This window comes from Neovison vison, chromosome 8 (assembly GCF_020171115.1).
Source record: "Neovison vison isolate M4711 chromosome 8, ASM_NN_V1, whole genome shotgun sequence".
In the NCBI taxonomy this organism is placed as follows: Eukaryota; Metazoa; Chordata; class Mammalia; order Carnivora; family Mustelidae; genus Neogale; species Neogale vison.
In genome coordinates, this window is record NC_058098.1 from 57555208 (window position 1) to 57583104 (window position 27897).

The 27897-nt window shown below is 40.3% G+C and overlaps 1 protein-coding gene across 1 annotated transcript in view; it reads right to left on the minus strand.

The window, feature by feature from the left end:
* Positions 1-27897, minus strand: part of AFF3 (AF4/FMR2 family member 3) — a 536398-nt gene that overhangs the window by 257489 nt on the left and 251012 nt on the right. The window contains exon 6 of the mRNA XM_044263667.1: positions 17559-17606. Coding sequence (XP_044119602.1) covers positions 17559-17606 — 48 coding nt within the window. The remainder of the gene's footprint in view (positions 1-17558; positions 17607-27897) is intronic.

The window sequence follows — 27897 nt, forward strand, 5'->3', positions numbered from 1 at the left end:
TGCTTCCCTGGCCACTGATGAGAAGTCTTCTGTCATTCTCATCTGAATTCCTCTGTTGGGAATGTGTCTTTTTTTTCTGGCTAGCTGACTTCAAGGTTTTCTCTTTGTCTTTGGTCTTCAGCAGTTTGAATATGATATACCTTGGGGTGGATACATGGTATTTATATTGCTAGGTGTTTATATTGCTTGGTATTTGTATTGCTAGGCATAGCTAGCTGAGGTTCTAGGATGGGGGGGGGTCTGTCGCTAATACTGGAAATTCTTGGCCATCACTTGTTTTGTCTTGTTGCCTTTTCCTCACCCTCTTCGGATTCCAATTACATGAGTATTTCACCATTTACTATTATCCTACTTATTCTTTTTTTTTTCTCACATTTTTATCTCTTTGTTTTCATTTTGAGTAATTTCTATTGAGTTATCTTCACACTCTTTGATTCTTCCCTCAACTGTGTCCAGTTTACTGACAAACCCATCAAAGGCATTTTACATCTCTCTGCATTTTCCGTTTCCCCCATTTCTTCATGTGGCTTTCTCTTTTATAGTTCCTGTCTCCCCACTGAAATTACCTATGATTCTGCACACATAATATTGGGTTCCTATCAGAGGTAAAAACTAACTTCATAATTTTAGATGCCTTTCCCTTCAGAGTCATTACTGTATTAATTGCAGCCATTTAAGTTCTAATGTCTGTGTCACATTGGATTCTGGTTCTGATGACTGCTTTGTCCGATGACTGTGCTCTTCTGAAACTGTTCCACTGGTCTCCTAAGTTCGTTTTGAAAGCCATGCATGTTGCATAAAGCAGCAGACTCTGCTTGCACGTGAGGATGCCTTTTCCTCTGTTAGGTCTTTAGCGTGAAGGTTTGTGTTCATCTGGTCAGGAGCTGTTCTGGATGTGAAGTTTGCTCTCTGGCTATGAGTCTCCCCACTTGACTTTGGGTCTTAGCTCTGCACGGCTCTTCTAGTTGTATGCCACCATTACTCAGTGCTTGCTAGTGTGGAGGTTGGAGAACTGGGGAGGGAAGACGGGCTCTGATGCTCTGATTCAGACTTGGTTGCCGGTGGGCACTGTGAACAGGAGTCTCGGTGGTGTAGCCTTCCTCCAGAAGTAGTGTTACGTAGCACATGTGCTGATGCCTTCCCTGGGGGTAGAGCTGTTTGTTTTCTCTTCCGTAGGTATAGTGGGTCTCCCCTACTGACCTCAGAATACATTTTGGTAGTCCTTCCTCCTAGAGATTTGTTTCTTAAGAATGAGAGGGAATGGGGTCTCAGTTCAGTTTCAGAGGTGGGTTCCTTCCCCTGTCACACCAAGGAATACACCAAAAGGGCTGCAGTTTTGTGCCATTCTTCCCACAGATGACAAGTCTGAGTTGGCAGCTGGAGAGACAGAGGAGTTGGGTCTGGATGGTGGCTGAGCAGTGACTGCTATTCCCCTCCCCAAGCCAGCACCACAAGAGAGGCTTCTCAGTATGCTCCCAGGTCTTTCCTATGAGTGCCTGGTGGAGGAGAAAACTGCAGGAGACCACAGCCCTTCCTGTGTTTATGGCATTCTCCTGTGAGTCCACATTCGACTTCAGAAATTCTTTACAGTTTTCAAGCTGAGTCGTCCTACTGGTTGATATGGACTAGGGTGGTGTCCCATATGAATGCTTAGGTTCCATTTCTTTCTGAAGGTGCCTGGCTTTGATCACGTTTCAGGTTAATTGTTTGCCCTATGATGTCAGTTCTTTCAAGGGTTAAATCGTTTCTCTATCTTTTTTCTTGTTTTGAGTGAAGCAACGCATCCTCTAGCTCTCTATCTTCTTTCTGTAGCTCTGTGCAGAAGCATTACTGTTTTTAACAGCACTTTACCATGTTTCGTGCAATCCTTAATCTTCTCTAAACTACACAACCAACCTGGGTCAAGCTCATGTTACTGCTGCCACAGCCAGACAAGAAAATTGGTTAGAAAACTTACTATTTACTATGTCGAATATGGATGGCCAGTTCTTCATCTTCAAGTATTAGGTATTATTGTAAACTCCTACTTCACTCAAGAGTAGATTCTTATCAGAGGTAACACTAAGTTTATGAGTTTAGATGCTTCTGAGTTCCCATGAAGTCATGAATTTCTATATGTAAAATTTTAGCTGGTATTCATTTCTGGACCTTAGAATTTTCTGGTTTTCTTAATAGTAAGAACTCAAGGCACTGAAAACAATTTAACAAGCACTATGTCACATACTTGAAAGTATATAAGATGCCTTTAAATATTGAATATGTCCATTTTTTCATGAAGTTAGATTTTCAATAATCCATTCAAGTACTTATTGAGAAGATTGCTGGGTGCTACGAAATCAAGCGGACATGTAGGCAATCTCATTCTAATAAAATTAAGTCTGCACAATACTGAAAAATATTGAAAAGAAATAATCCTTCATACATAGTATAAAAATGCCAACTCACTTTCCTTCTCATGTCTTCTTTTAAGGGTCTATATAAAAGCTGAGGTTTTCACCCCTTTGAAGACTTCCACTATTGTAATTCATTGTCCTTTCAAGTCCAAGTAGATTTCTGGGTTTTATATTGCTCTCCTTGGTTGAATAAGTATATGTGGAAAGGATTTATTTTTAAGTAGGAGGGTTCTATGTCATTTACCAGCTGTCCCAAGCAATGTACCAAGTGTATTTCAATGTGAAAGTACTGCTCTAAGTTGGAAGTTCTGCATGATTTTTAATCCTTTGTGAGCTCTCAAAAGGAATCTTTAGGAACACAGTAGACTAGAATACATATTATAAACATTACTTTGCCTGAGTAATTTGATTTATAATTAGGCATATTTAGTAAAACCATGTACTTGTAAAAGCAACTTATAGGCACAAGTTGACATAGTTTTATAATCAACCAAAAAGGCAAAGAAATCAAATAAACACTATAACCGTACCGAAGGAGATTAAAAAGCTATCAACCACCTATCAAACAAATGTTCCACCAGGGGGTGTAGTCTGCATTTATTCCCTTTGCAGTCACTTTACTTAGTATATGCACCTCAATGGCTGTATAAAAACTCTATTTTTGTAAAGCAATTTATAATGTCCTACTGGCTTTTGATTTTATTCCAAGCTTAACTGTTTGTCAGTCAAATTCAGTGATTTCAACACTTTTGTTTTCCTATTAACGCTGAGTTTTAAAGAATCTGTAAACAGACATCTAGGTTCTTTAGGGGAGTTTGCTGTTAATTCTAGGTCAATTTTTTCCCATAGCCAGGAATCCTTTCACAAAGCAATTGCTTCTTAGCAGAAAGGTAATCTCACAAATATTCTACAGCTAGATATTCTAGATAGAAATTTCTTTAAGTGAACCTTGTCTCTAATGAATTTGAAAATACTCAATTATCCTAACAACAAGAAAACCAGCAGCTAACAGTCATCAGTTCCAAAATAAAATGTTTATTTCAATCACAGATTTACAAAATTGGTTTACCTCCAGAACTGCATTTGATGAACAAAAATATTTTGTTAGACGCTGACTCACTAAGATGTGTGTATTCACAAATTTACCCAGCAAGAGATGTTACAGCCATATCAAATAGTAAGTGAGAACAATAGCTTTTTTTCTGTCCTGGGCAAAATGTACACTGCCTTGAAACCTACATTAGCTCGGTGTTACCTGGCCAGTTGGTGGCAGATCTGTTGTCAAACACAGGAGTTTTTGAAAAAGCTCAAATTTCCGGGGCCACTCATGCCCGTGCAGTCAGGGGTGCCTGGGCTTCTGTCCCTTGGAACTCTTGCTGTCTCTAGACTCTCCATCTTGACCCACCTCTCTCCTGGGGAGGAGGACAGCACTGACTGTTGCTGCTCGTACAAGGGCTAATAGGGGCAGGAGTTGTCAGTAACGTACAGCTCCATGCAAGGCAGTGTATAACACAGGCTGATGCAAAAGAACCATATTCTCAGCAGCACAGTACTCAGTAACTAGCTTACACATGAACACGCACTTGAGCTCACTCTGCAGGAACTCTAAGTGGTCGTTCTACGCTCGCACACATCCCTCATGCCACTCGGCACAGACCGATCCTCAATCTAACTCCTTCCAGACACCGTGCGGCTTCTTAGCACTGCGGCAACAACCGCAGCCATCACACACCCCTTTGTCTCCTCAAGGCTGTAAGAGAGAGGTGGTACTATGCAAGAGTCTTGATGTACCCTCACAAGAAGAATTGGCTCAGTCTTGCATTTGAAAATATTCAGACTTTTTTAAAAAAATTGCACTGTATGTGTTTATGAGGTTGGGCTCCGGAGACCCGAGTTTGAACCCTAACCCTGATCTTAAGTGCTCTCTACATCTCTGTTGCTTCTTCTGTAAAATGGGGATGACATCATATAGGGTTACTGCGAGGATTAAAAGAGGTAATAGATGTGAAGGGCATAGTTAGCCATCAATATATGTTAAGTGAGGCCATTATGATGCTTTCTGATGCTTTAAGTCACATAGTTTGCTCTAATCCAATGAGTCAATTCAAATCCCTGTGCCTTAAAGACAGGGAGGCTATGAAGCAATATTGATTTGACTAACTGTTCCTCATTTTCAGTGATAAAGGTCTAGCACACATCCTGTAAGCTTTCCCAATGCTCCTAAGATACTGGGGGTGGGGAGAAGAACGGGAGAGGTAATGCATTTTTTAAATGTTCAAAGCAAAATTACCGCTCATTTAATTTCCTAAACATTTGGTCTAATTCGCCAAATATTTTGCTCACTGCTTTGTCTTTCCTTCCTCCATTTGCATGTGCTTCGTTTTTGATGTGGCACACACTTTAAAATACATTAGTAAGCAGACAAGCATGTCACCCTTGGAGCTAGCATTCTGTCCCCTGCTTATTCTTAACCAATCTCCTTTTGTGTTCTTTTGCGCTGAAGTGATTAATCATTTCAACTATTCAAGGGTTGCTGATGATCTTTCTAGATGATGCCAGCTACCATGACCCTTCCTCCCCCACCATCCACACCATTTAAAACATGCTAGGAATCTGCTTTGGAGTCTTTATTCATGTCACAGTGGGCTCCTCATTTCATACAACAATAACTAGTGGACCTCCCAAAGAACTCTGTGTTCATTTCACATGTTTTTCCAGAGTCTGGGCTTGGGATGTGTGTGGAGCAGTTGGTGAGAGATGTTGGTGGAAAAAAAAAAACACAAGGAAATAGGAAGTTAAGAAGTCAGAATGATAAACACTTATTTTACAGACTAAAGGAGACATTTTTTGCTCACAGTCTGGAGAGAACCTGTTGCACCTCGTTGTTTGATTTCATCTTCCTCATTGCATGTGGCTGGGTTTTCTCACCCCCACCCCGCCTCTTTCCAGTTATTTGCAATGGAATTTTCAAATGGCTTTTGTAGTTCAAGTTCAGTCTCTGACTTACCAGGATCTCAATCTGTAATTTGGTTACAGAGAAGCAGCCTGGGAAGGTTTTCAGGGATTGGTCATTTTTTAGAAGCTATTACTAACATTTTTAGCTAACTTTAAAGGTTCTGTTTTGAAAAGCCTATTTTTTTACTCCCCACTCTCCCCGCCCCCAGATATACAGCATTAAACTGAATTCAAAAACGTGTTTAAAAATTGGACCAAAATACTGCTAGGTCACAAGTTATTGCAGGGAAGGGAAAACTAAAATGATTCATAAAGGAAATATGCAGATACAAGTATTTCAGTAATGTTAAATGAATTAATATAGAATCCCAGGGTAATTTTAAAAGAAATATGTACTTTACGTACAGAATTAATCTATATTTGAGACTATTAAAAAGATATTTACAAGTAGCTGAGGATAGAGTTTTAAATTATGGCATAATACGTCAATAATAAACATGCTGATCTTAAGATTTTTAATCACATTTCAGAGGCCCAATCAATGTTCATAGATAAATACTTTGTTTAAAAAAATAACATAAAATCTTTAATATTTTTAATTCCACAGAACCACAGATGTCTAATTATTTAGGATTACCATGCAAAAAAAAAAAAGGCACTGAAATAAAATCTATATTATACTGAAAATCTGTAATAACAAACAGTGTACTGCCCATAGGTCACAACTTCTGAATGTCCTGGGAAATTCAACGGGGAGAGAAAGATATCCATTTGTACAAACAGGCACATCCTTTTAGTGAGAGGAGGGATGGAGGGAAGGTATATTAAAGAAAATAAATCCCCTACTGTTAGTATATAACAATTGTTCTCAAAGCTGATACCTGGAGGGACAGGAAGAGGTATGCCTTTCCTGATTTATCATCAGAAACTTAAATTGCTGAGAAAAGCAGTATTTGGTAAAGGGCTGGTCTCCAGAGAGTGGAGGTGTGAGTAGTGGTACTGAGCACAGTACTTCTCCAGAAATACTGAGGTCCAAGTGGGGACAAGAATGGGACAACATGCCATGTGCAAAACCATGGTAATGCACAAACAGGGCAACACGCCATGTGCAAAACCTAGTTAGAAGGCCGATGTTAGGTTACCTATTCTGAAATTACAGGCTGTGTGGATAGCTTTCAAAATCAGAACAAAATAAGATGCCTCTAAGTATGGAGCACGTTCTAAAAGTTATGCAAAATGTCTGAGTTCCAACCCCCACCTTTAAAAAGTACTTACACTGCATTGCATCCAACCAACATAAAACAAAAGACTTGCACACCTACAAATCACATTTTTCAGAACTTGTAAGACAACATACAAATGAAATGGAAAGGGAAAATAAGGTTTCTAAATCTTCTCAGGTTATGCTGATCTAAATAATTATGAATATAAGGACTACAGAAAATGTAGATTAATATCTAGATAGATGGTTGAATTTTTTAAGGCCCTTATCTCTCTTCTATTTAAGAAATTATTTTCAACTTTCCTACGTTGATATAAATTTGTAGCAAATTTGTAATTTCACATCCTTCAATTTGAAAAAGTAAAGGAAAACACTGTGTGTGGTTTTCATGATAATAAATACAATTTTTAAATGTGTGTCTTGAGCTGACTGCTTTTAGGTGGATGTGTTTTAATTGTTTTAGGAACTGCCTTCCATAGAGCATATTAGCAGTGGAAAGAACTTTGACTTCCAGCCCTTGATGTTATGAGCAGCAAAATGATAATTAACCAAATTATCCCTGCGAATTTATTATCTTGATTTCTTCAACTTGTACATTACACTCATTATCTATCAAAATGAAAAACTCCGTCTCCTGAAAGATAATGAGAATACAAGCAGCAGATAGAAAGGGCTAAACTCTTCTGATGTATACCCCAGCAAGAGCTGCTGGACTCCTTTTCACTCCCAACCCCCAGGAGTTAGGAGTTAGGAGGTGAATTTTCATCTCTCTTGCATTTGTGCTAATTGTAGGATGTGTCCTAATGCTCCCAGGTCACAAACAGTCTTGGTTGTCCTTGGAGAGCTGATGTCTAGGGGAGCTACCACCTCAATATTTTTTGTTGCAGGACTGGAAGGACAATAAGATAGAGAGGAAGCACAGACATTGAGTAAAAGGTCAAAGTCATCCATTCATTATTCCCCATCCATTTATTCAGTATTTATTAAACATTCGTTATATGACAGTCATTTTGATAGTCCCTGGGGATAGACGGTAACAGCCTAATGAGGACATGGAAGATCATTATGACTCAATGTAATAAGTGGAGGGATAAGAATAAAGGGTCCCTTTCCTGGGGAAGACAGAATAGGAGCATCTAACTCAGACTTGGGAATCAGGAAGGCTTCCTGCAAGGAGTGACCTCTCAAGGGAGGCTTGGAAACAGCTGAATTTGGGGTGAGAGGTAGAGGGAGCATGTTCTGTAGACAGAAGAGCACAAGGTAAGCCCAGAGGCAAGGGCAAGGTGCTTGATATCACTCTTGCAGAAATGGAATATAGAGTGTGAGGTAGGCAGTGGGGAAGGATAATGCTGGAACACAAGGCAGGGCTAGGATGTGCGTGGCTCTCCCAGACCACATCCAGAAACCTGACTCTGTCCTTAACCCAAAGGGGAGTCACTGAAATGTTTTTTAAAGTGCACATGCTTTGGAAAGTTGATACTGCCTACATTGGGGGAGCTGGCTAGAAGCAGCCAATACACAGATGGCCCGGGAGGAGGTCTCTGGAGTAATCTAGGTGGGAAAGGATGGTGGACTGAACAAGGAGGGTAGCACAGAGATGGAAGGAAGCAGACCTGTTTGAGCGTGATTCGGAAGACAGACTGACAGCTTGGTGTGGAAGCGAATGTGGTGAGAGCGAGGAGAGTGCAGTGGGTTGAGCAGCTAGGTGAATGATGATAATGCGTGCTGGAGGCAGAGCCGGCCGAGGTGCGAGACGGCATTAGAGTGGAGGTGTCCACGACACACATAAGGGGAGCAACTGGAGCCCTGGGTGGCTCAGTCAGTTAAGCATCTGACTTTGGCTCAGGTCATGATCTCAGAGTCTTGGGATGGAGCCCCGTGTCAGGTGTCCTGCTCAGCAGGGAGGCTGCCTCTCCCTCTTCCTCTGCTCCTCCCTCTGCTAATGCTTTCTCTCTGTCTCTCAAATAAATAAGTAGAATCTTTTTAAAAAAGTGGAGCAATTTGGGGGCACCTGATAGATGAGCATGAAACTCAGAAAACAGCTGGGGTCAAGATATACACTTGCCCGCCACCACAGCACAAATGCCACCAGAAGCTGGAGAAACTGTAGCCTCTAGAAAAAGAGGGAGATGGGACAGAAGTCCAAGGAATCCTGATACATTAGGGGTAGTTACAGGAAGAGAGAAGCATGGAGAAGCCCAAGAGGAAATGACCACCCAGTGGGAATAAACCCAGGAAGGTGTGGTGAGAGAGGCTAAGGCTTGACCATTTTGAGGTGGACATTGCAGTCAGCACATGGGACGTCCACCAGTGTCACATGGGAATGGTCACACTGGGAACAGTCTCTGTGCTTAGCGAGAAGAGGCCTGCGTGGAGTGGGATGCTGGTAAAAGCAGTTTCAGGGGAATGCAGGAGGAGGAACTGGACAACTTTAGGATCATGAGGAAGTGGAGGTGAAGGCACACCTCGGCTCTGGCCGAGGGAGTCAACCGAGTAAGGGGAAAGAGCGCCAAGGAGTGCAGCAGAAAAGATGCTCTCTTTCAAAGTTGGAAAGCAGGAGTACACACTTACCCTGAGGACAAAACACTGTGAGCGCCCCAAGCTGGAGGAGACCTGAGAGAGACGGCACCGCCAGCTCCTGAACAGGCCGGAAGTCAGGAAAGATGGAAGGAGGGATGCATGAGATACAGGTAAGTTTCCAGGTCTGTCAGCAGGTTTCCAGGTCAGAATGCAAGAGGTTGGCCAGACAGAATCTAGGCCTGTTTAGTTCACTGCTATATACCCAGTGCCTAGGACAGAGCCTGGCACATTGGCCAATGAAGCCAGCAGGCCAAGGTGCTCATGCTAATAGCGTCTGTCTCCTCAGCGTCTGGGTCAGTGAAGCTCCTGCTGAGGCAGGAAGGAGGTCCAGATATCAGAGGTATGGAGCAAGCAGGATGATTTGGCTATGCCAGATTAACCTGGCTCTTGGGGATGAAAAAGTCTTTCTCTGTATAAATCACAGATACATATACCATACACAGATGTATGGCATATTTGCTCTATTAGAATTTGGGGGGGGCAGCAATTAGGAAGAGTGTCTAAACATTCCCTGGAAGGGGATAGCAGGATAAACAGCACAAGCCAGCTACCGTGATCCTGGCCTGAAAGTGGGATTCAGCATAAACAAGAGGTCACAACAGGCTGGATGCCTAGAGGGTTCCATGATCCAGGCCCCAGAGCTGACTCCTAGAGAAAAGTTTTCACTGCCCCATTCTGGAAGTCCTGGAGGGACTGGGGGTGGGGTAGATTCTAAAGGTGGACAAGAGACCAAGCACAATGGTGCCTTGTTAATGGGGCGGGGGCATCAAAGAGGACATGCCTCAGAGGAACATAATGCCTTACACATGGCGGTTTCAGCCATAGGCTAAAACTGGCCAGCTTTCTGGGGGAAAGATGACTGTGCCCTTAGAGAATTTGATGGGGCAGAAACAATGGTAAGAGGTCTTCAGTGACTTGTACTCAAGGACCTGTTTGCATGGACCAGCTGCCTGAGAGAATTTCTAGGTTACACAGAGAAGCAAAAAAACGTAGAGATGAAGAAGGTCACAGGGCCTTTTATGCTAGAAATTTTCTGACACAAAGGTTACATACATGCAGACACACATTCACAGTTTAAAAATACTTTGGGAAACAAGGACGATCTTATTTGTCTGCACATGTTAAGTACTAACATCACTTCAGCAAATATTCTAATATTTTTGTGCTTCTTAATTAGCACTCCAAAATATTCTTTATTAAATGACTTAATATAATCATTCCATTAATAATTACCATCTTTGGTTTGTTTTCAAAGTCCAATGAGCACACATGCTTATATTATACTTAAGTATAGAAATGGGAAAGAGGAAAAAAAATTGCATTCATTCTGTTAGGTAAATTTAGCAAAGAACATGAAGCAAGTTGAGTGGCTGGTACTATTAGCATTTCACTGTTGAAGAGCAGCACTTAAGAGAACCCAAGATTAAACACAAGTGTGTTCTTTGGGAATTTACACAGTTGAAAGTACTATCAGATATTAGACTCTCATGTGTATTGATATTTTCTAGAAGTAAAATAAAAACCACACTGCAATCATAAACTTCATTCATAGATAAAGAGAACACGCTTTGTTCTAGGTGATCCAAGTTTAAGCACTTATTTTTCTGAGAATGAGGATTTACCGATGCACAAAGAAGCAGACTACCATGAGGGTGCTGTGAAAGCCTGAGTGGCAACCACGGGTGACAAGTCTAGTCCGATGGATCACATACGCTTGTCAGGCAGCGACTGTCTCTTCTTCTGTCCCACCCTCCTACACTCTTGTGTTGCCAGGGGAGGACTCTGCAAGGCACCTTTCAGAGGAGCACTGGCATCGAAAGGAATGCATCTCTATTTGCTTTCCTCCCCACGTTCTCTCTCTTACTCATTCTATAAGCATCTGTCCCTTTTGTGTGTCTGGCAGGTGTTTTAAGCCATGGCATAAATCTACTGCTTTTTGAGTTACATTTGATCTCTTATTTCTTTGTTCTGTTGATGTCCCTTATCAGGTGAGAGCAACAGAAAATATACAAAATCAGGTGTTTTTAATGCCTTGGTCCTCTAACGTAGTGCTGAGCTTCAACAAGTATCCTCATGGGAAACTGTGAAACTGGGTCTTTGACCTTGCCTGAAGACCAGGCTGGCTGACACATGCTTCCCTTGTATGTCTCCAAGTCTTTACTAGCCTGGCTACAGCAGGAGGCACACAGCGCCATTAGCTTCCATGACATCCAGTGGCATCTAGGTGTTGTTAACATGCCATCTATGTATCTCCTCTTTTCTCTCAGTCAGCACCTTGAGAGTAAAATAGTGACCAACACCCATGAAAAGATATCAACTGAAGTATCAGAATTCACTCTTGACTATTGGGGGCAGAAAGTATATTCCCACAGACCTCTAGCTAAATGGGCTGCTAACATTCTTTTGGTCTTCTATCCCCATAGTTCTGTAAATGCCTTTGTAATTTCTAAGGATATGCATCAGAATGAGACAGACAAACACAGAGAGGCAAAGCTTTTAGTGCCCAACAGGAGCTTCCAGACCTGTAGGGTTCCTCTGGCCATCACTGAATAGATCCTGAATTAGAGTGGTCTCTTGCCCCACCTCTCCTAGAAACTGCACATCTCTGGAGTGATCACAAAGTCTACAAAGTATAGCCAAATGGCCCCAGGATGTAGAAGCAGGCCATTGGATAACCCTCAAAGGCACAAGGATGCCCTTGGCAAGCAGAGATGGAGTCATTTAAGTAGGGCTTTTGGTTTCAGTCAGAAGGACTAGCATAATTACATCTCTTAAAAATGCATCTATGGTTGTAAAATAAGGTACACATTGTGGTATTTCTGTTTCTAACCATTCAGATGACCAAATGCAAAAAGAGAAATGAACACAAAACACGACCAGTCAATAATTTTGTCTTGGGCAAGACTTGTAAGACTTGGGCAAGACTGTTTTGTCTGGTGAATTTCTCTAGGTCTACATCAGGTTTACTCCAGCTTTGATTTTATTTCACTGCAACAAGTAATGGGATGTATTAATGGAACTCCACTGCAGCTGTACCTGGATTGATTTTGTCATTCGTGGGCTTCATCTTGTCACTAATAAAATCTTTACTGTTTGAGACAAATGAAATAATTGATAAAGGAATGAGTGTGAGCTTGAAAAAGCCTGTTGGGTCTGAAGTAAGGGAGATGTGACTGAGGTTCATCTCTGCAAATGACCCAAACAGGTCACTTAAAACAAGTTGTCTCTTTGTCCTCTATTTTCTCTATAGACTGGTTAACATAATTTTCTTTGGGTTAAGGAGCATATAGACATTTAAGCACAAGGTTTGTCTTGGCCTACCATGCAGGTCTGAACAGTGAGGGAGCCATAATAATGGACACTTTATATAGCAGTGCTTTAAACGCTCTCCTCACTCACAGATCTCCCCGAGTCAAAACCAAAAATCTTATCCAGCAGGCTCCTTAGTATCTAGGAAAAGAGTTCCTTCATTTGCTGTAAGTCTGTTCAATTGTAATGTCAGGAAACTGATTTGGGCCCCCAGAATTTAAACAAGTACGAGTTACCCCCTTCCTATCAACAGAAATGCAACTCTATGTAAATATTCACTCTAAATATTCCATAGGAATTGGAATTAAATTAGTGACTGAAGGTGAAAACCAAGAAGATAATCTGCTCAGATGTCACACTGAAATTATCTTTAACTACACCCTTTAAGACCAAACCAGGATCTCCAACAATAGTCTCTTATTAGGAAGGCTCACTACGCTATGAGTAGTGTCCCTCAACTACTGCTATCTAAAGCTGTCTTGCATAAAATTTGTGCATGCTAGATTCTAGCCCTGCACAACCCCATTAAGTTGTAAACGGATTTTATTTGCTGAACAAATGTTAATGCCATTCTACGTTAATGGATAATGCTACGAAAAGCACCTAAGTATTACAGCACTGGAACCTTTAAGAATGAAATATAGTGTAACTTACAAAACTGTCTGTTACAAACATATGTCAGCCATGAGGGCTCCTAGCTCTTATTGCCCATCTTCACAGAACTCGGTTGTAATTTCTCCCTCGGTTAACTGAAATTTGCAATAATACACAGATTTATTAGGTCCCAGGATTAGAATCCTCTGAGTAAGAGTAAAAAATAATTACACTTTAGAATATAATGTAATATTCAAATGACTTGAAAACAGTCACCTCAGCAAAAATAAGAGAGGGTAGAGGAAAAAGAAGCTTAAAGATGAGGTTGATAACATTAGCCATAAAACCTCTGTGAGTTCAAGTGCACAAATGCATGATTTGGCACTTCCAAACCATAAACACATGGAAATGGGAAACCTCCCTTTCACGGCAAAATGCCTGAGTGGTTTCATTATTGCACCAGGGGGATTTCTTCATTTAATAAGGTAGCTTAGTAGAGAAGATAGAGAGGTGCTGGGGCCAGACGGTGCTTGTTAAAATCCCAGCTCTACCACTTTCTAGTTGTGTGACCTTGGGCAAGCTGTGTTTCGATTTCTTCGTCTGTAAAATGGGGATGTTAACGGTTCCTGCTTCATGGGAGATCTGTGATGGTTAAAGGAGCTTATACATGCAGGAAACGGAGAACAGTCCCTCAACTGTAATGAGCACTCCATAAATGTTAGCTCACCATCATTTGGCACTTGTTCTTACCTACAGGACTGCAAATGGAGAGGCCCTGAATGGAAACTATGACTTCTCCTCACAAAAGGTCTCTTGACTCACTTTCTATTCTGTCTTGTCCAGGTGCTGCTCCCTCTACTGCACAGAAACCACACTCAGTAAAGTCACTAATGAGTTTTTTGTTGTCCAGTCCATGGAGTGGTTTTCAATCCTTGTATCTCTTTCCCCTTCAGAAGTCCTGTGCACTGCTGAGCTTGAAACCTTCTTTCCCTGACTTCTAGAACCTTTGATGGCCATTATCCCTCAACTTCCCCAGTTGTGTCCTCTCCCTTTCACTGGCCATTGGATCTTACTCTCCCTGGCCCTTAAGTGTTAGAATTTTGGTTCTCATTGCTTCTCAGTCTCTTGTCTCTCTCCAGGCAAATTTACCCATGTCTGTGATCATATTACCAATGTGCTAATTAGTAAAAAACGCTGGCCTGCTGCTTAGACCTCTGTTCTGAACCTCAAACCAATGTATGCTCATCTACATTCTCCATGTTTCCTGGACTGTCTCAAAGGTACTTCAAATTCAACATGTCAAAAAATTAATGCAGGATTTCATCCCACCCCCACAAACTAGCATCACCCTTAATATTCCCAGGCCTTTGAGTGCCCCACCGAGCATCTATCTATCCTCTGGGCCAGCTGCAACAGCCTCTCACTCTTCTCTTCTTCCCCTCCTCCCTTCAATCCATTCTGCTTAGCAGCCAGAGTAGAGAATCTAAACAGCCAATCTGATCACATCATTCTGGCTCATAGTCCTTCACTGTCCCCCTAAGCTTATCTTGGTCAGGGCTGAGAAGGCACAGCCATACCTGGCTTGTCCTGCCTGGCTTTTGCCACTTACTCTCTAGCCACTCTGGGCTCACTGTCCTTGCTGGGTCCCTAACTAGCCAAACCCTTCCTGTTTCTCTGCCTGCAGCCTCAATATTCTTCTCCTTAGGTCGGTTTCCTTTTCATCCTCCAACCATTAGTCCAAATGTTGCTTCCTCAGGGACGTTGCTCTTGACGTGAACTGAGGTCATGTGCCCTATGGTGGGCTCTCATAGAACCCTGAGCACTTATCACAATTAACACTAGACATTTATAAATAAATGTCTAAATAAATGACTAAAAAATAAAACTTAGTATCTATTCCTTCTAGCACATGGCCGGTTTCAAGAGGGTCATGTCTGTTTGGCCCACCATTATTTTCCCAGTACCTCCCATATGGAAAGGGCATGCTAACACCTGTTAAGTGAGTATCTCAATTTTTATTATTTTAAGGCAACTTCATGACCTGCTCCTTCTCCACAATAAGAGGCATCACTTAAGTGTTATAGCTCTAAGTAACAAGTACCTTGGTGACTGTGACTATATCAGGTTTACATAAGCTGATCACAAAGGGAGAGAAAGTGATAAGGAAGACTGGGCTCCACAAAGACTATCCATGGGAACCCAGTGCTAAAAAGACCAATAAGTCATGTCCATTATTTAGAGCAAATGGAATCTCTTTGTGAGCTATCACTCACTCTTCCTTAGAGGATTCCTTCATTCACTCACTTACTCATTTATTCATTCTACAAAATCAAGAATTCTCACTTCTAGACATTAGGGGCACTGTGTGGGAGGAAGACCAATGTGGCAGATGCACAATAAATACCACAGAGAAGGAGCCCCATACTTGTGTTTGGAGGAGAGGAAATGCTTAGGACAAGAGAAAAAGACAATCTTGGAAAATGACTGGTGAGTGAGAGGCAGGGGACAACCAAGGAAACATTCTGGGCAAAATTGGGAACACTGATGTGATCCTCTAGGAGCTCCCTCAGTACCAACTATTACTACTAACATGTCCAGCTGACAGGTGAGGGTGGAGAAAAGTCCCACCTGAGTACCACCAGCACCTCTGTTTCCACTAAGCCTATACCATTTCCCATTGGCCCCTACTCATGGGCTCTGGGAAGATGAGAACTTGGAGAGGGCTCAGCTGCCTTCTGAGGAAATCATCATCTCCATTTCCCTAAACCTTGCATGTGTTTCCAAATCAATTATCTGCTTGGTCCAGGCTTTCCTTTTTGTTCTATGCCTGATTCAACGTGGGCCATGGCAGCAACAGCACTGCGGAATATTAGGGCCAGTATCAGGAAATAGATGTGGTAGCAGGGGGCACAAGGCTTTGATCAGCTTTCTTGAGGGAAAAAAAAATGCTTTAAACCCTTGACTGCAGCATTTATTTGTATTTAAGGTGAAATTTTATGTTACCTCAATGATACCATTTTGCTGTGTGAATTACTCAAGCCCTTATTCAAACTTCGGGCTCCGCTTAGAGTATGGAAAAGAAAGGTCAGGTGATAGATTTCTACCATATCCTCAGAAAAGAGAAGAAAGGATAAGAATGGGTAGGATCTTATAAATTGGGAAACCAAAGAGGGATTTGTTGTGTTCCAGTATTACCACTTTGCTGATATAAACACCATAACCAATAAACCAGTGTTTAAGAAGGCTTAAACACTGAATATTTGGACTCCAAACATGAAAGTATGTCAAAAGAGAAACAGGAAAATTATATTAATACTTTACTCTATTTGTTGTTTAATCTGAAGCTAAGCCCCAGGTTAGAGACAACACATATATAAAATACAATATGTATTTTAACATATATTAAATGCCAGAAATGAAGCTACCCATTATGACAGCTGTTTTCTATATAAATCTTTGCCAGAAAAACAAAAATCATTATGAACGCAACAGATCAAATTTCAATTCCTTATTTTGGTCAACTTGAGAGTTAAAAGATTTATTTATGAAATAATGCTTTCCAGGAAGGAAAAAAAAAAAAAAACCCTGCCTCTGAAAACAATTTGATGATAAATGCAAATTTTTAAACCAAATAATTATATTACTGTCATTCACTAGCAATTCAAGAAGTGTGTAGGATGTCCAAAAGTTAGAAACATATTAAAATAAACGTTTTTTCTTTATAGGGAATTGCCATCCCATCTGGTCTAATTTGTCTTGGTGTTTTGCCCAGCATAATATCAGTTCTCTGAGAATGTAAATTATTAGGTTACTCCCCTGAAAAAATATGAGTGAAGAAAAAATATGGGTTGAAGATGACATCCTGATTATAAGTTTGAGTACTCAGGAAAACACTAATATCGTGGAAGAGCCCAACCTAAGTAAATCTGGGTGTGAAACTGGTTCATGGAGGGTATCTACTAGAAATTTTGAGGAGGAAAAAGACAGCCTTACGGGAAGTAACTGGCAACATAGTAAGATGCAAAAAAACAATGTGGAAATAAATTTTCAGACACTGAGCATTACCTCTTTGTCAGAGTGCTCCTGATTCTAATTAAGTTTAGGAGAAGAATAACAAGGCAACCCTTGCCTGAGTGGAAAGTACGGACTATTAAAGGATGTTTCTAAACAGGAGGGTGATAAATGGGGGCATCTAATGTGTGCACAACCATATTTTTCATCTCAACTCTGTTCTTCTGTCTCCCAGACAGTCACTTTAACACAGCGCCACCTCAGCCTGTACAAAGGCATCAGGTTGATGGGTAGCTCCTAGATTTCAAAAAGAAGCGATGTTTTTGTAAAGTGGCATTTAGGCAACTTCCATGATTGCCCTCAGAAAAAATGAGCGTCAAACAAGAAACAGAAAATAGGTTCCTTTGACAACATAGCCACATGCCTTGTTTTATTTGGAATCTACGTCCAACCAATTGATAAGATTTGTTTAAAAAAAAAAAAAAAGTCCTTACCCGAATTATTTCTTCAACACAGCTGTTTGTGTCTCCAGATCTACTCTCCTGAAAGCAAAGGAAAAAAAAATAAGCCTGATAGCATAGATTTATGGTTACAAAGAAAAGAGTACACGTAAGTGTCTAAACTTGAGTTTGTACTGGGAGTGCCAGACGTGGGACTTAGTGATGAGCTCCTTTCCTTAACAGGGTAGCCTGAGTCGCGGCTATGATTGCCGCCTTCCCTGCAGCCCAGTAAATATGCCAGCCAGGAGCACCGCACACACCCGCAGGTCAGCTCTGGGCCCCCCAGTTACATCTCTGCTAGGTGGGGCAGGCTCCTAGGAGGCCAGCAGCCAACTAACTGGCGGCAGGTGTGAGCAGTGCCTGGACTTCATGCACCCCCAGGCTCCATCAACATGTGGAAATGCTGCCTCCACTGCAAAAGTGGGACCAGTTCACCCACCAAACACATGCAATGGCTTGGCCGAGTACAATGGCTGCTAAGGCTTAAGCAAAAGACTGTACCCACTTTCTAAGTAGAAGTCTGGTAGTTTCACCATCCTCAAAGCCCAGATTTACTGGTTTGATGAGCCGAAAACTGAAAGACCAAAAGGAGAAATATCCTCTCAACAGTCGCACAGCATGCTGGGTGTCACACTCCAGAGCCACTTGTTCTGCGACCCACACTGCCCTGTGCTGTGGAGATGTTAAGGGCTCTGAGGAATGGTGGCTTCGGGTAGCAGTCGACACCAGGGAGCACTTTCAGTTCCAGAGATTCTGTGTGGTTACTGCTGGTTCCATAGCTCGGAGCACAGGAAGTGGTATGGTGGGGACATGAAAGCGGCAGTTGCTGGTAGAAGTACCCGTGGTGGTCTCAGGGAGATACTTCCCTCTGGCCTTTTAATTCAGTGACATTGGCCACAACTCAGCATGGCATTCGAGAATGAGGCTGTATTCACCATCTTCTCCAAGCCCATTCTCCCATCGTCTTCACAGTGCTCTCCCCACCAGGGAAGCAAATCTGCCCCTTTCCATGTTTTCTTGTTAATTCTAAGTCATCCTGCAGATCACAGGTCACTCATGACTTCCTCAGAGCAGCTGTCCCTAAGCCTCAGCATCATTTACTTCTTCAGAGTACTCACCTCATACAGTACTTAACTCTTTAATGATATCTCCTCCCTCTAGAACATACACTCCACAAATTAAGGGGCTCTGTGTCTTTCAGCTGTACTTCACACAGTCCTGGGCATGTGCTGTAAATGCCTGCTAGTGCACACTGTGTGAAGACATGAGCTTCTTCCTCTAGTCTCAGGAATGTGAGGACTACCATAATCAGCTTCAGGACTTCACAATATTGCAAAGGCTTTACGGAAGAAGACACCTTTGTACCCTCCCCACACTTGTGTGCACCATGCAACCCTGTTACCTGTTATCAGAGTATTCTGTCTGAAATATTCTACCCTTCACACTGGGGAGGGGGCCAGGGTGTATAAAGTCATGTGAAGTCTGAAAAGGTCCGACACATGACTGAGAAAATTTGTCCAAGTCCCCTGAGGACCTAAGAGTTTACATGACTCACCCTGCACCACATAACAGCAGTGCCTGGACCAGAACACAGGGCTCCTGACCCTTAGTTATGCACATTTTTACTTCCAGAAGCTTCCCCCAGTCCCAAAGCAGTGCTTGAAATATATCTAATCCCTTAGCAAACCTAAACTCATTCGTCAAAAGTATTTCATTACCAGGGTTTCTACAAGGTTTATATAATTTAGGAACTTCTCACGTGTGTGGTAAAATACATATAACAGAAAATTTGCCATTTTTACAGTTTTAAAGTGTATAATTTACTGGTATTAAATATAGTCACAGTGCCACCACTATCTAGTTCTAAAAGTTTTTCATCACGCTGAATGAAGTTTTCATGCCCTCTGAACAGGAACTTCCCATTCTTCTCTCTCCCAAGCTCCTAGTACCCACGAATCTACTTTCTGTTTCTATGGATCTTTCTATTCTGGATGTTTTATGTAAATGGAATCATATAATATGTGGCCTTTTATGTCTGGCTGGCTGGTTTCACTTAGGATAATGGTTTCAAGTTCCTCCATATCATAGCATGTATCATATTTCATTCCTTTTTATGAACAAATAATATTCCACTATGTGGATATACCACATTTTAAAAAAATCTATTCATTAGTTGATGGACATTTTGATATTTCCACTTTGGCTATTATGATAGTACTTTTACAAATATCCATATACAAATTTTTGTTTGAATGCCTGCTTTCAGTTCTTCTGGGTATATAATTAGGAGTTGAAATAGTGGGTCATATGGCAATTCTATGCTTAGCTTTCTTGAGGAATTGCCAAACTGTTTTTGGCATACTATTTTACATTCCATACTATTTTACATTCTGTCCTGTCCATACTATTTTATATTCCCATCAGCAATGTATGAAGGTTCTAATTTCTCTGTATCCTCACAAACACTTGTTATTTTTGGTTTTGCATTGTTTTATTTGTGATGGTAGCCATCCTACTGGTATAAAAATGGTTATCTCATTGTGGTTTAGATATGCATGTTCCTAATTACTATTGATGTGGAGCATTTTTACAAGTGTGTGTTGCTCATTTGCATATCTTCTTTGAAAAAATGTCTTTTGCCCACTTTTTTATTGGGTTTTTTGTCTTCTTTATTGTTTGTTGTAAGAGTTCTTTATATATTCTGAGTCCTAGAGCCTTATCAGATAAATGATTTGCACATATTTTCTTGCATTTTGTGGGCTGTATGTTCACTTTCTTGGTAGTTCATGGATGTACAGAATTCTTAATTTTGATGGATTTTTCACTCTATTCTTTTTCTTTGTTCCTTTGCTCTTGGTATCATATCTAAGAAACCACTGCTAAATCCAAGGTTCTGAGAGATGTGCTCATGTTCTTTTTTAAGAGTTTCACAGTTTTAGTTTTTATATTTAGGTCTTTAATCCATTTGTTTGAGAATTTTTAGGTGAACTATATTTCCTTATTATTTGGTATGTCTTAGTTAAAACAGGAAAATTATCTTTGTATAAATTACTCCACACAGGTCCCATCACTAAAGATTAATAACAAAATATTTAAGGCACAGACAGACACTCTTGCTCATGGTGCCTCAGCACAACATACATGCCTATCCTTAAAATCAAGAAAAACAGTGTTAAATAGTATGACAGGATTAGGAGACCCAAATGCTTCTACTAATATTTCATTACATCCATCCCTCCTGTTTCCCCAAAAGTTCCAGTTTGGTGACACAATGTCATAAGCCCCTCCTCCCAACTCCAATGCCACCCCCAACCCCAGGACTGCTCTAGAAACTTCACCATTCCCTATTTTTTTTTTTTTTTTTTAAAAGACAGCAAGAGGGGTGGGGAGTGGGGCAGAGGGAGAAGGAGAAAGAGAATCTTAAGCAGGCTCCGTGCCCAGCTTGGAGCCCGACAGAGGCTCGATCTCACAACCCTAAGATCATGACCTGAGCCAAAATTGAGAGTCAAATGCTTAAACAATTGAGCCACCTAGGCGTTTCTGGAAACTGCAGTATTCTAATACTCCAATCAAATTGGATCAGAGAGCTCTTTTTGGAACTTGCCCCAAACCTACTTCCTTTCCAGGGAAGCCTAAGGCAATCATCACAAAGGCTGTATGGTAAAGTCTCTGCCAGGGTCAGGCCAGGGCTCAAAAGTGTTTAAAATGATCTCTTTTGGAGTTCAGTGGTGGGGATGAGTGGTCTTATTTAAAAGTTTGTCTTCAAACTCAAAACCACTTCGCTTACTCTACTTCCAAGTCCCAATTTTTCCCGACCATATTACATACTGGCGGAGCAAATGCTAAGTTCTCATACACTTTCTATTTTCCACCTTAAAACTGTTGAGCAGGAAAAACTTCACTCCATGTTCACCTGGTAGACTCACCCAGGTACACAACATACTAAAAAGACTCTTCAAATTAAACTTCGGGTTTGATTCCTTAAAGCTTTATTTCCCTTGATTTCTTTGATTTCTTTTGAAGGGATTTATATAAATGACAGGTTGCTCTGATAAATATCTCTTCCTATCATCCTTTAAATTTCCACTATCCTACTCTGAAAAAGGGAATCCACTGAGAGAGACATAGAGTATAGTTGCTTATTTAAATACTTCTCTTTTCACTGTAGATGGAGTGTGTAAGATTACTACATTGGGTCATGTCAATGACTGCTCCAACCATGAGTTTTGATGGTCTGGACAGATATCAGGTCATTCCCTACTGGGAGAGACCCTTATAAAGCTGAGAAGGTGTCAGAAGTGGAGCCAGGACAAAGGACTTTTAGTAACAGTCTCTGGAAACCCTGGCCTTACATCACAGTATGGTGAGTCCTTGGGCAATTTCTGGAAAGTTTCTTACTCCTGAGTACACCACCTATGGACCTAAGAAGGGTACCGTGTTGAATCTGAATCTTTAGGACCCCATTTGGATCGCAGTGGGTATCTATGAGACACAGAATTACAGAAAGTTTGAATTGGAAGGGACCTTAGAGCTCATTTTAGGCCAACTCAGTGACTTTAACAGATGGAGAAACTGTGGCCCAAAGAAGTGAAAGACTTTTCCGAAAATCATTCTGGCAGCAAGAGGCAGTTAAGACAGAATTTATACTCATTTATTCAAGACCAGGTCAGTGAATCTTCTGCTATGTCATACTGTCTTTCTAAGGTCAACCCTTAGAACTGGCTCAACTTAAGGTCACTGTCATACTTGAAGTATGGAAATAAAAGAATTTGGAGAGTATCTGGGTAAATTTCCATGCTGCAAATCATCCAACACTTAGTCACCCATGTGTCTTACTAACCTCCAACATCACATGCATAGACAAAAGGGAGAAGAGCTAAGAGAGGAAGTGGAAAGGGTTAAACCCACCATCCCTCCTGTGATATTAACAGATTAGAGACAAGCATTTGTGTCCCGTGAATTTGGAAGACAGAACCCCACATCTTCTTTTCCAAATACACAAAAGGGGATAAGATAGGCAGGTAGGATTGGGGTGGGCAGGGGGTAAGGGCTGGGGGAGACTGGAGGGCCTTTCACTTCTTGAGGTCTTTCTCAAATCTGCTATTAGCTGCAGTTGTGTGCTTTGATTATATTTACATTTTTAAAACTTTCAGTGTTTATGAACAAGGTTAAGACATGCATGTGATTTACATCTCTAAATTTGTGTTTATATTTTTCACAATAAAGTTATTGCTTTCCCTGGAAAGGTACCCACTGAGAAGGAGGACTGCACAATGCAAATTTTAATTACTCTATATTTTTTTGAGGGCTTGTAGCTGTTGTTTCATGCTGAGTTGCTGAGCCGTTGCTCCGTATTTACTCCGACTTTGATGAACCCAGCCCATTTCCTATCATTACGTTTTGAAATCTGTCATAACAGTCTCACCTCATTGAACCTCCAACTAAACTTCAATTAAAAGCTAGCAACCCCAGCTGATTCCCCAGCTCTACATCCCCGTCCATCACGTTCCTTCTTCACAGAACTGCTTTCCCCAAATCCTACCACTTAAAAATACACACCACGCACCCTGCCAGGGAAATGTAAGGAGCTAAGCTGTGGGAAAGTCAAGCTGGAGAAATAGCCAGGAGCATCCTATCACTGAGAGCAGAAGTCCCTAATTACCATGCCAAGCACAGAGCACTGGAAGAAGCAAGCAAGGCTTAAGGAGAAAAGGCTCGATCAAATCAGTGGGAAATGGCATTTCACTGCAGAGATGAAGCTGTACACGTCCTATTTTCAAAAATAGTTTAACTCTTCATCAGACACACTTAAGGCGGAACTTTCATTCTAAAATAGTGCTACTTCACAGTTACAATGTCTTTGTTTGTCTGCAAGCACTCAAAAGGCCCTCAAGCATTTAAACATTGTTTATCACATGCATACTCTTCAACTCTTCCACAGAAGTATTTTTAAATAAGTCTTACTAGTCTTGATTAAAAAAAAAAAAAAACTGAGTTACAAAGAAATGAGATATGCCATCAGTGCCACCAAAGCAGTGGGTGAGGATCTAAGCTTGAATTCAGGGATGACTGTAATTCTACATGCAGCCCAGCCACTGGCTATATTCCCAGCCTTACCTGAGGCCAGTGTCACCTACGGACAGGGAGGAACCCGGTCAGTTCTCTCTCAAATTCAGCCTATCTTACATCCAACCTAGTATCTCCCATTTTGAGGCTATACTCTGCTCCCAACCACCCAAGCTGAAAACCTGCTTTATCCCTCATCCGTCCCCTCTTATCCCCTGAATCTGCTCAGCAAAACAGGGCACCTTTTTCTCTGCCACTCACATCCATCCTTTCCTCTCTGACTCTACTGTTATGCTATCATCAAGGTATTTATACAATGAGAGAAAAAATAAGCAAAAGAGTAATAAGAAAAGAAAAATGTACAAAGATAATATCACAAATATGCAAACAAAATGATGACAGGTAGTGACAACATTAATATCAACTAAAGGACAGTTCATAGCAAAAAAAAAAAAAAGAGGAATTGGACAGCAAAATACAGAATGAGGAAAAAATAGTCTAGGCATTAATAGAGCATCAAAATAAGGTATGCTAGGAGAAAGGCAGAGACATACAATTGTTGCATTTGGAAATGTTTAATCTACCTGTATTGTTCCTAAAAGAAAAAGGATGTTGCACCCTCCTCCATATGAGGAGACAGAAAATTTGAAAAATTAAATAAAATGAAGAAGCCTAAATTGTTAGACATTATGAACGTAGGCAGGAACCCCAGCTTTTCAAGCATACGTGAGACAGTTACCATGGTGGCAGTCATTGCAGCAGTCATATAATGAGCTACAAGAGGGCTCAAAAAAATTCCAAAAAAGTAGTTGTTTTATAGCCCAGACTCTTTAACCATAAGTTATCAAAATGATGAAGCTATAAATTAAATACTGTACAGGCATAAAAATCTCCTAGAATTCTTGGAATAAAACAAATATCACACACTTATAAATAACTCTTTATGGCCCCAGAAAAGTAAAATTAAAATACCACAAAAGAAAATTATGGGATACCCCAAACCATTCTTTTTTTTTTTTAATATTTTTTTTTATTTTTTATAAATATATATTTTTATCCCCAGGGATACAAGTCTGTGAATTGCCAGATTTACACACTTCACAGCACTCACCAAAGCACATACCCTCCCCAATGTCCATAACCCCACCCCAAACTATTCTTATAGAAAAATTCACACACACACAAATTTCATTATGGTTTAAAAGAAAATTTAGGTGCTTGGCACTCAATTAAAAATTTAAAATCAAAAGAGATACAAAAAGGAGGAAACAACACAAAGAGAAAACCAACAAAATATTTGCAACATGAAAAATCAATAGAGTTTACAAAGCTAAAATGTAATTTCTTAAAAACAAAACACACCACCTAAAACAACAGTCACTTAAAAATCTGTTCAGTAAAAAGAAAGCCCAAATAAACATAAAGTATATGGAAGGATAAATTATATGAAAGGAATTATAAGAGGATACTAATATTAATAGTAAAAAGAACACAATACTAAGAAATGAAAAATTTTGATGAAATTAGCAACTTTCTAAAAAACAAAACAATGCACTTAAGAAATAAAGAAGAGAGCGTAACCATAACTGTGAGAGTACAGATTATATTAAATTTAAAATTATCTTCAAATATGGCTTCAAGTCAGATAGTTTTAGAGTGAAGCATTTCAAACTTTCAAGGGAACCTAATTCCATATATTTTGTCTTCCAGAGTAGTCAGTAATGGAAAGCTATGAGTGATTTTATTAAATTAGTATAAAAACCTAACCTAAGAGAATAATCAATACCCCCTTATGAAGATAAATGTAAAATCCTCAACAGATTATTAAATATAATTCAATAAAATATCATAATAATTAGTGGGATTCATTTTAGGGAATGCAAAATGATTTAATATTCAATATTAGGAAACTTTTAGAGTACGGCATCACTAAGGAAAATATGTAAAACTGGGATCATCTCAGCTTAAAGATGTTTGGTCAGATACCTAGAAAAATCCAAGATTCTACTGAGTCTTATTAAAAAGGAAGATTAAAACATGCTGGATGTAAACTAAAACGTCAACGCTCCAGAGCTCTCCTGTGTAGCAGCAATAAAGAATTTAAAAATATGAAAAAAATCCCATTCACAATATCCAGAAAAATAAGTAAGAGCCTTCACTAGAAATGTTCAAGACCTGTAAGAAAAATCTTCAGAATTCTATTGAAAACTACAACAACAAAATACCTGAAAGGGGCTAAGCTAGATTTCTCCACTCCAATATATATATTACAAAGCCAAATAAATAATATCAAGAGAAATAAACCACAAACTGCATTAACTTAAAAAAAAAACTGAGATGGCAGTCACATAACAGAAAATCAGTCACATTAAATAAGTGTATAATTCAGGGGCATTTAAGTACAAACGTTTAGGGTACAATGTTATAGATGACAATCACCTCTGCCTAATTCCAAAACATCTCTATCAATTCAAAGTAAAATTCTGTGCCTACAAAGCAGTTTCTCTCCATTCCCTTTCACATTAGCTTTTTAAATATGATTTTATTGTATTAACAAATATTTTACTGAACTGAAAAGAATAGAATGAGAAAACCATTGATAAGTATCATTTACTTATATGAGTAGATTTTACAGTGGAAATAGTATCTCTCAGAAACATATAAATGTTTCTGACCGGTTTTTCTAGCAAAGTGTCTGGCACAGTGTCATAGGCGCCTGTTGATGTTTGTTGAATGAATAAATAAATAAGAAGCCAATATATTTTTAAAAAGAGACTTTTTAAAAAAAAATTACAGTCTCATGAGGTGCCTGGGTGGCTCAGTGGGTCAAAGCCTCTGGCTTCGGCTCAAGTCATGATCTCAGGGTCCTGGGATCGAGCCCCACATCAGGCTCTCTGCTCAGCAGGGAGCCTGCTTCCCCCACTCTCTCTGCCTATCTCTCTGCCTACTTGTGAGCTGTCAAATAAATAAATAAAATCTTTTTTAAAAAAATACATTCTTGCACTTTATATGTAATATGGCCGGTCATCTACATTACAAAGGGATGTCTTTGCTTTACCTTTCCTATCCTTCCCAAATAAATCACCAGAGTTAACTTAAAAACAAATTCTTAGAACAACAACATATATTTGCTTCATTAAAATTAAGCTTATATACATTACTGCAAAAGCCCTTAGCAAGTTATGTGACTTCCCTAATTTTCATACTGTTATCTGTAAATTAGAGAACAAGTATTAGCTTGCTATCAACAGACAATATTATTAAAGAGTTAATAATTGATTTTCTATCAGATTCTTAGAGGACAAAGTCTTTCAATTATGTTATCATTTATATAATGAAAATTAGTGACCTCAATCAGAGCTTGTTGTTAAAAGTGCATTTGGTTTTCGGAAAGGTAAGTGGTCTGCCAATGCACTGACCTTGTCAAAAATCTACTGATGGCATAAAGCCATTAGAACCAGAGACAGTGGTTCCACATCCTAATCACTGATTGATATTGAGTGCTTTCCACGGGGTCATGTCTCAATAAAGTGCCTGAGTCATGTATATCAGAGCCATCTTCCACTGTCCTGTCAAAGCTGGGCAAAGAAACCACATAACAGTAATAGTGAACACGTGCCTTCCACCTGTAATCTGACATTGACAAGAACACTTCAAGACCTCTGTGTTCTTTCATCTACAACTGTGCAGTCATTACTCTGAGCGAGAAGAAGACCACACGGGCTCAGGCGAGTGACAATGCTGATGCTATTAAACCCTCACATGATAGGAAGACTTCAGTGAGGCTTCGGAAACATACCACTTCCTTTTTAACATCTTCCTGAATTTCATCCTGTGCCCCATCTATGTAATCTAACAACAAATCGTGGGTAGGAGAAGACTCCATGAAACAAGATGGGATAGGGAGGGAGACAAACCATAAGCGACTCTTAATTTCACGAAACAAACTGTGGGTTGCTGGGGGGAGGGGGGTTGGGAGAAGGGGGGTAGGGTTATGGACATTGGAGAGGGTATGTGCTTTTGGGTAAATTGGAAGGGGAGATGAACCATGAGAGACTATGGACTCTGAAAAACAATCTGAGGGGTTTGAAGTGGCGGGGGGGGTGGGAGGTTGGGGTACCAGGTGGTGGGTATTATAGAGGGCACAGCTTGCATGGAGCACTGGGTATGGTGAAAAAATAATGAATACTGTTTTTCTGAAAATAAATAAATTGGAAAAAAAAATCTAACAACAAATCATGTGTTTTTTTGTAGGTAGCAGAAGGCT